Genomic DNA, 9,243 nt, shown 5'->3' on the forward strand with positions numbered 1-9,243 from the left:
TCTGAGCCCAGGGGAACACAAACAGCCCGTGTGGGGTTTTCACAGAAATACCAGCCTAGTTCTCCTTTTCTGAAGCGTCTCACCCGTGACAGCTGGTGTCATTCTCTGCTTGTCTTAAACGGAACTGGTGCATCCAGGCTGGAGTGGGTCCCCAGACCAGAGTCCTCACAGCTCTCCCTTGCACCAGGACACAGCTCTGCTGCCTGCAGGGTGCCAGCCTGTCCAGCAGCTGGACCACCATCTGTCCAGCAAGTTCTGGTTCAGGTGTATCAGCTGCAAACACTTCTTCAGTTGGGTACTCCCTAAAAATAAATCATAAGGTGGCTAGCACATGTCAACCAGTTAAGAGCACTTCCAGAAATTCCTGCCAGTGTTACTCCCGTGGCTGACATTGTGCTCTTCAAGCAGTGGCTTGGAGAAGGAGGGAGGCTGGTGAGGTTTGCAGGAGCAAGTGCTGAGGACTGGGCAGCTCAGTGTCATAGGACCAGGAGGGTTTCACCTGGAGCTGGCTGTGCTTTGGTGGTCTCTGTGTCAGCATGTCAGGCTGCTGCTGCTGCAGGCAGGAGGCCATGGACTGGGCTTGGTTTCTTGTGCCTGCAAGGCAGATCAGAGCTGGGAGAGCTGGAGAGGGACTGAAGCAGCAGTGGTCAGCGTGTCACACCTCGCAGGGACCCGGTGAGACCCTAGTGCAGGCAGGAGCCCTGGGCCACGGGGGTGGCAGCAGCTCCAGCCCCAGCTGCAGGCAGGGCAGCCAGGCAGCAGCAGCAGGATGTTGAGGTCCCCTGTGCCACGCTGCTGTCACACCTGCACCTGTCAGAGCTGCAAACAGGGCACTGGCACAGCCCATGTCCCAGACCCTGCCGTGGTGTGACCCATGCAGAGCATGTCCCCATACAGCAGTGTCTGCTCCCGAGCTCTCTGCCCCTGCTCCTTAGGCACCCAGGAGCTCCTCATGCAGGCAGAGATAAACACATCTCTGCTCCTCCCTCGCACTCCCTCTCTGTTACGTGGATGCTTTCTGCCATGAGCAATTCCTGCCCGGCTGCTTTCACTGCTCCCGAGAGCCACGCAGCGACATCAGCACGTTCATGTTCCCACTCTTACTTCTTGTGCCCAGAGACAGCAAGGAACTGCCAGGGCTGTAGCTCTCAGTGGGTGTCACACAGGTGACAGGAACCACCAGGGCTGCAGCTCTCGGTGGGTGTCACGCAGGTGACAGGAACCACCAGGGCTGTAGCTCTCAGTGTCACGCAGGTGACAGGAACCGCCAGGGCTGTAGCTCTCGGTGGGTGTCACGCAGGTGACAGGCAGCTCAGGGTGACCCCCAGCACCCCAGAGCCTCGGCACAACCCGCTCTGCAGCCAGCACAGGCAGCCCACCTGACACACCTGGGGCTGCCACCGCCTGCAGGGAACCTGACGTGGGCTCTCAGGGAGAAGGAGGGAAAGAAGGAGCTCCAGAGAAAGCAAAGGAACAAGCAGGCAGTGGGCTGGCTGCAGGAGGCACTGGCCCTTCTACAGACAGCTGTGAATGGTACTTGACATAAGGACTGAGGCACAACAGAACCAGCAGAAAACAGGGATCTGGTGTTGCCTGTGACTGTAGCTGCTTTGAGGGTTGTTTTTCAAATGCTGCAAGAAGGAATTAGTTATTGCATTTCTGTGCTTTACAGGACTTCTGGAAAAAAAACTATAGGAGAACTTAAATCTCAAAGTCACAGAAGAGTTACTGAAAATGCCTCTTAGTGCTCTAGGCAATCATCAGAAGAGAAAATGCACATCATAAGCACACTCAAACTCCTAATTAATGAATGCCAAAAGGAATTAGTTGGGTTTTTTTCATCTTTGAAATAAGTACAAGTGGAAAATAATATAAAGCTGCCCTCAAGTTCTGAAGCTGACTTAATTTGGATAGAGGTTCTACCATAGCTTTGGGGGGTTTGGCCAATACTGTCTGTAAAAGAAAATACATCTGATGATTTAGGAGCCTTATGCATAGACACCAGGCCCCATTTCCCAGCAGTGTGGGAGGAACGCTGTGATCACTGGCTGCTGAGCTTGGCAGTGTGACCCAGCTGCTGAGCAGGGCAGGGTGTGAGGTGTTCTGCATTCAGGCCCTGCCAGGGCTTGCTGGTCTGCTGTGGTGGGACTGGAAAAGAAAGATGTTCATGCCTGAGTGAGGGTGGCATGGCCACGGAAGTGACGTGGGACCAGCACTCCTCACCTGCCCCACGTAAGACCATGGGCAGGTCCTGCTTGCAGTTCAATTGACAGCAGAACTTCCCTCCAACATGCACGGGCAAAACCTATCCCGGCGCTGTGGATGGCACTGGCAATGTATGATAGGGCAAAATCAAACAAACCAACCCATCAAAACTAGTGCACAGGTACACCAGTGAATGCTCAGTGCTGTGATTAATGCAACCTAACCATCAGTTTTACTTTTCATAACAGAAGTTGCATTTCCTAACAGAAGTTACTTTTCCAGTTACTACATGCATTAAAAAAAGTGAAAGTACACAGGGTGTGACTTTTCAGGGGACTGGAACCCCATTCCTACCATCTTTCCTAAGAGTGGTGCTGCTCTGCACCTTGGAAGCTAGAAGAAGTACCTCGCCTGAAGAGTCTTCCAGGGTCCTTGAACACAGCCTAACTGGAGATACCACCAACTCCGAGTCTCCAGATGGTTCTGATCCTTTTGATAAAAGGTGAATCCAGTAAATTCATTGTACTGTACTGCTACATTTTGCTTTGCTTTCTGCAGCTCATGGCCAACACTTTATTTAAGAACTGGAAGGCATAGTGAGACTGTATATAGGCTAACAAGTCTTAAATAATACCAGAGTAATGGCTTGCTTTAAATTTCTTTAGATAGGAGGTAGGAGGGAGGCAGAACTGCTCTGGGACCTTAGACCACTGCTGCTACACCATCAGTTCAAGGGAGAGCACAGTGGGTTTCCCATGTAAACAACTTGCAAAGAGAAATTGCACTTCCATGTTATGATTATATACACACTTACTCCTGCAGATTGTGCAGTGCTGCCCCTACAGGCTCTTCAGAGCTTTAAGGTAAAAAGAAAAAGTCATTTTAAAGATTTTAAGCAAAGACACTAAAGCTAAGTAAGATTGCACTTCCTATTTCAAGACATAGTAGATTCTAATAAAGCAGTGGGGCCTCTTACTGATAAAAAATAATACTTATCTTGTTTTTAACTGAACAGACATGCATAGACACAGGGGTCTGCTCCCATCACCCTACCTGCTCACAGGCAGGTAGGTTCTCTCGTCCTTTCCCAGGGGAGCTGTTGGCAGAGCCAGCAGAGCTGGAGGAGCAGTTCACAACCCCCTGCTGGGCAAGAGGCTGTGGCCAGAGCCGGGTTCCTCACCAGCTCGAGGCTTCAGGGAGCACAGAGGCTCCCTATAGTCTGGGCTGTTGTCACTGTGCATCCCTGGGAGAGCTCCCCAGGGTCACTGCTAGACTGGGCTGAGCAGCTGTTCCCAAGCTCCAGGGAATGCTTTGGAAGGATGGAGGGATCTATGAAGAGGGGGCAGATGTTTTACAAAACACCAGAGGAGGGAGAAGCACAATAGGGTCTCAGTCTTCGTTGGGCCCCAAGCATTGCTGACACACAGAGGAGCTGTCAGGCCTCTTCTCTCCAGGAGCAGTGTTTGTATCTCCAGCTACTTGTACACTTGAGAGGGAGGCTGCTCCAGGGGAAGTCTGAGCCGGAGGGATTTGCGCTCTGCAGTCTATTCCCAACACTGCCACTGATTGCCCATGTGGCTTCAGACAAGTTACTTAAGTCCCTGCCTGCTTTTGTTTACAGGGCTGATAATTCCAGCCTGTCTCTGCTGAGCACTTCCAAGCTTACCTGCTGTGTTCCAAACACGTCAGGACACTTGGGAAGCTATCCTGTCAAAGTGAAGGTCAGCACAGCACACCCAGAGTTTACAAACCTGTGCAAAGCCATGGCATGCCCCGTGGTGTGTGCTCCTGGGCTCCCAGCTGCCCATTCCCTCTCGGGAAAGCGAACACAGTGCTGAACAAACAACTAGGAAACAAGTACATAATGCTTTCCAGCATGGAATGCCAGAAGTGATGAGAAGAGCAATGAAAAAGCAGAAGAGTGGGGCCAGCCCAGGCACCAGTGTCCTGCCTGCACTGCTCACAGCACGCACAGCCCTCCTCCCGTCCCAGGGTGGAGCAGGTGCCCAGGCCAGGCAGCTCTGGGGCACTGGCAGAGGCCAGCCAGGCTGAGAGGGGCGTGATAAACATCAAGGACATTTGCCAAGCAGCAGGAGGACAGCAAGTCAGTCTTTGCTGTCGACAGCCTCCCATTGCTGGCAGGGCTCCCCACCAGTGCAACCAGCAGCGATGGGTCTGGGGACACACCTCAGCAGGTACTTCTCACCATGAAGGGCAAAGCCACTTCTCTTTGCCCCTGTTGCTTTTACCCTCTCCCCTCTGCAGCCACTTTCACCCAACCAGCAGCTTACGTATCCTTCCTAATTTTGTTAATGAGGTTAGAACTCAGAGCTGCTCTTCAGAACCTTGCATGACTGAAGTACAAGTGTGGCTATGAAGGTGGGAAACACCAGCAGGCCAGAGGGGCTGGCAGGGGGGGCAGCCCTGCACCTGCTGCTCTGCAGTGCCCTGCAATGAAGCTGATGGCAGAGGATTAAGCAGCAGGGGCAGACACAGTACATGGAGGCTCACGTTAGCTCCTCGTGGCTTATAAAACAGGCTCCTCCAGAAGCACAAGGTCAGGTTTCTGTCCCAGTATTCCGAGTGCTGGCAGCACGGGGGTTGTGCATCTTGGGCATTTCATCCTTGGAGCTGAAACTTTTTGCACACATATTAGCACAGAAATAATCGTGTCCACTTTGGTTAGAACTGTCCTCAAGGAAGTGTCTCAGCATCAGTGAGCAGCCATGCACACAGGTTGTAACCTGCCTGATAGCATTAGCATCTTAGTGCTTAATTGTGTGCTAGCTTTAAGCTCAGTGAAAAATCACCCCCTCTCTTTCCACTTCTCACAATTGCAGCCTTGAAACTGTTCCAGGGTTTAAAAAAAGCTGTGGGTAATCTGCATTTGAATTTGCTGTGTGATGGCAATAAGGTACATCTATGAAACACAGTTATTTCTAGTAACTGCTTGCTGAAACTAGAATCCTTTGTTTTTTTAAAGACAAGAAAAATCCAACCCAGGACCACTTCAGCTAGTCTGGAACCAATCAGATCTAACTACAACAGCAGATCTAACTACAATTAAGCTTTACAATCCATTTTATCTAAGTGCTTGCATCAGGAAAAAAAACACCACAAAAGACAAGAAGAATCAATTCTTAATGTGGAAACAAAAATAAGCAAAGCTCAGCTCTGAATCCAGGGCTCCATAGAAGTACCTGGTGTAACGTTTGCGATGAGCACAAGAGTTCTGGTCGGTGACCAGTGCTCCCAGCTGGCAGGGGGAGCAGTGAGCTCTGGTGCCTCCCCTGACAGTTTGTTTGGTCTCTTTCCAGTACGCCACGACGGGCTGCTCCCTGACACTCCACCACACAGAAAAGCCAGAACACGAAGACATCTGCGAGTATCGTCCCTACTCCTGCCCGTGCCCCGGGGCCACCTGCAAGTGGCAGGGGTCCCTGGAAGCCGTGATGTCCCACCTCATGCACGCCCACAAGAGCATCACCACGCTCCAGGGAGAAGACATCGTTTTCCTGGCCACGGACATTAACCTCCCGGGGGCGGTTGACTGGGTGATGATGCAGTCGTGCTTTGGCCACCACTTCATGCTGGTGCTGGAGAAGCAAGAGAAGTACGAAGGCCACCAGCAGTTCTTTGCCATCGTGCTGCTCATCGGCACCCGCAAGCAGGCGGAGAACTTTACCTACAGACTGGAGCTGAACGGCAACCGGCGCCGGCTGACGTGGGAGGCCACGCCGCGCTCCATCCACGACGGGGTGTCGGCCACCACCCGCCATCGCGCACCTCTTCGCCGACAACGGCAACCTGGGCATCAACGTCACCATCTCCCCCTGCTGCCCCTGACCCCGGCCCACCTCGCCCCCTCCCTCTGTGCCGGTTTTGTCAGCGGCGCTCAGCGAAGTCCCCCCTGTGCTGAGGTTCCTGACTCGCCAACGTCCTGAACTTTGGAGAGGAGAGGAACAAGAGTGTCCTGTAAGTGGTATGAGTGGGAAAAGGTGTTTTTTTTTAATTCTTGGGTGCCTTAGGAACATTCCCCACACGCAGTCACCTTTTTTTGTTTTTAATTTAATTGTATTTTATTTAAAGAGTGCTTCCATTAGACATGTGTCTTAAGAGACTTGAAGAACTGCATTCCTGTTCGGAGCGTGCCTAAAAGCCCAGTCAGCAGAAAACTGGCTCTCTCACTGCTGCACTGTAACAACGATTCTAGCAGGTGGGAAGGAAATCCAAGCAGCCTCTCACAAGAGAAGTTCTGGCTCAAAGGGGAACAATAGGTACTTCAGGTTGCTACTCTGTTTCCTGCTACCTTATTGAAAAGGGATGGGCACTGGATCATGTGCTGTGTTTTTAAAAGCAGAAAGGGGGGAGGGGCTGGGGTACAGCCTGGCAGGGTTCACAGTGTGGGAATTGCCACCTCCTGTCCCTTCTGAGGGGATCAGTGAGCCCAGCTCCCAGCACAGCCGGTACTGGTGGAGGCAGGAGGCACATCCAATGTATCTCAGACAGCTAGAGCCAATAATAAATATATTCGAGCTGTCCACATGCAGCTTCCCTCAGAGACCTACTTGACTATTGATTATTGTAAAAGACTAATAATATAGCAAGAGCTTTACGGCCAGTGTCATGACATTGCTATTTAAGTTTTGTTGCCATATTTACTTTTATTTTGTAATAAATACTTTGCAAAAACTACCCTCTATAGCATGCTGTGCTAACATACCTGTGCAAGGCAGTAGCTGTTGCTCCCCAGTTACCTGGTGTGCTCTGCCCTGCTGGATCTGCTGGGTTTCCCCAGGTGAGCCCATCTCGTGGGCAGCAGGACACTGCAGAGCCTGAGGGGTTGCTCATCCCCCCACCCCTGATGGAGAGGGATGAGAACTGGGTGGGAATTTGAGTCCAAGAGGAAGCAGTGACAGCCTGACTCCTGCAAACTGAGATCAGGGTCTGTCATGGAAGCTGAACGTGCCTGCAGCTCCCCCTCTCCCACCAGGAGCCTCCCTGTGGATCCCTCAGGAAAAGCACTAGCTCCTCAGGTGGATCTGCTCAGAATGAAGATGTTTGCCACTTGGAACAGCAACAAGTCACAAGGTGACACAGTCCACTGAGTTATTCAGTGGTAGGAAGCTCATGATAGTGGAAAACTCCATGTAAGGTGACAGTGGTGTGAACAAATATAAGACACGGGGAGGAAAAGCAGACCTAAGAGCTTCCCTGCAGGGGATACAGCCCTGAGCCCCACACAAAGATCCACCAGTGCCTGGTGGCAATTCCCAGAAAAGCACACAGGAGAATTACAAGGCCCACAACAGCAAAGGGAAGCTTGTTCTGGCCTTTAGAATTTGGAAGTGATCACAGAAAAAAACTCCCAAGGAATTACTCTAATGTTTTCATATCCAGTTCCTACCAAGATCCTGCATTTGAGCTCATCCCTGCTGTGCTGGGAGCATCCCAGCAGCATCAGCCAAGTCAACTAATTTGCTCCTGCTCAAACAGGATCAAAGTCAAGCTCTGGCTTTAACACCTGTGCTTTCAGCAGAACTTGTTAAGCAAGAACTCCTGAGGATTTTATTCATTTTCCCTTATTCCAGCAACATTTATAGGGCAAAATTATTTTTCTTACTGACAGTTGGGACAAGAGAGCCTTTTTTTGTGTAAAGCATGTCTTTGATTATAGTAGGATTAATGAAATTAATCAATCAATCATGTTGCCTATGACCCACATTAGGCAAGTAAACACACACTATTTCATGAGACCTTTCCACAACATTCAGTTCTGAAGGAACAGTAAACTTTTGTTACATCTCACAGCAAAAACCCTACACATGGTATCTTTTCTGACTGAAATAGAATTCAGGATGAAGAATACCTCAGCTGGAATTGCCAAAAAGCAACGTGTTTCCTCTTCAGGCCAGCAAATGAACAGGTGATGCTCTTTCCAGCACTTGATCAGAATGTTTCAGGTTTTCCTCCCAGTGCAGCTGGTACAACATCCTGAGGGTGATGTCCAAGAATAGAGGCAGAAGGGGCTTCCAGGACACTAGCACGTTGCCAAGGGAAGTGGCAGCACAGCAGAGAGAGGGGTAAAAGCCCCTCAAAATACTCAGAAAAAGTTTCAGCAGCCCCTCCCAGCACTGCCCCAGCACTGCTTGGCAGCAGGACCTGCAGACAACGGTCCGAGCCATTTTGTTAACAATTCTCCCTACAAACAGTTTTCACTTCAAACACCCGGAAAGATACAAAAACCCCCAGGGACTGGTGAATTTTTAGCAGCAGCACAGCACAGGGGAGCTGGTGCTGGCTGTGAGCACTCACCTCCCCTGCTCTGGCACTGCTGGGACCTGCCCCGACCCACCAAGAACAATCCCCTGGGACTTGCCCCGACCCACCAGGAACAATCCCCTGGGACCTGCCCCGACCCACCGGGAACAATCCCCCGGGACCTGCCCCAACCCACCAGGAACAATCCCCTGGGACCTGCCCCAACCCACCAGGAACAATCCCCCGGGACCCCAGAGCAGCAGGAGCACCAGCCCAGCTGCACATCCCAGGGCTGCACCTCAACATACTCTTCCCACTTTTAAGAATTACTAAGACAGATTTATTTTAGAATCATAGAATTGTTTTGTCTGGAACAGGCCCTAGAGGTCCTCGAGCCAAACCATTTTCTTGCAGGACTTGTGTGCAGGTAAGACAACTACAAATTCTCACACAAAGCCCAGACAACGTAGCTCATACACCTTGTCCTAAGGGGAGCCCAAAGCCTGTGCTGGCTTGCAGACCAGGTACCTGCAAAGAATTGCTCACCTTCATTCTCCAAGCTGCGAGTGCAGATTCCTTAAGTGATTCAACAGCACCCGGTGCTACAGGAGGCATCAGCAACAGATGGATTGTCACAAAAGCATGACACAACACCAAGCAACCTGCATAGGCAGGTGTTCCAGGTGTGGTTGGGAGCTCCTGTCCCGACAGGTGAGTCACACCAGGGTTTGTCACCAGGGTTTGTCACCAGGGCTTCCCCTCAAGCCGGTGCCGGTG

The 9,243-nt window shown here is 51.3% G+C and overlaps 2 protein-coding genes across 2 annotated transcripts in view; both read left to right on the forward strand.

The window, feature by feature from the left end:
- Positions 1 to 6,051, forward strand: part of SIAH2 (siah E3 ubiquitin protein ligase 2) — a 19,026-nt gene extending 12,975 nt beyond the window's left edge. Inside the window, 2 exon segments of the mRNA XM_010004742.1 lie at positions 5,523 to 5,974; positions 5,976 to 6,051. Coding sequence (XP_010003044.1) covers positions 5,523 to 5,974; positions 5,976 to 6,051 — 528 coding nt within the window.
- Positions 6,052 to 7,157: 1,106 nt separating this feature from the next.
- The window catches only part of ERICH6 (glutamate-rich 6), a 10,473-nt gene continuing 8,387 nt past the window's right edge, over positions 7,158 to 9,243 (forward strand). The window contains 1 exon segment of the mRNA XM_010004743.1: positions 7,158 to 7,296. Coding sequence (XP_010003045.1) covers positions 7,158 to 7,296 — 139 coding nt within the window.

Source organism: Chaetura pelagica, unplaced genomic scaffold (genome assembly GCF_000747805.2).
Source record: "Chaetura pelagica isolate M959 unplaced genomic scaffold, ChaPel_1.0 scaffold829, whole genome shotgun sequence".
Lineage (NCBI taxonomy): Eukaryota > Metazoa > Chordata > Aves > Apodiformes > Apodidae > Chaetura > Chaetura pelagica.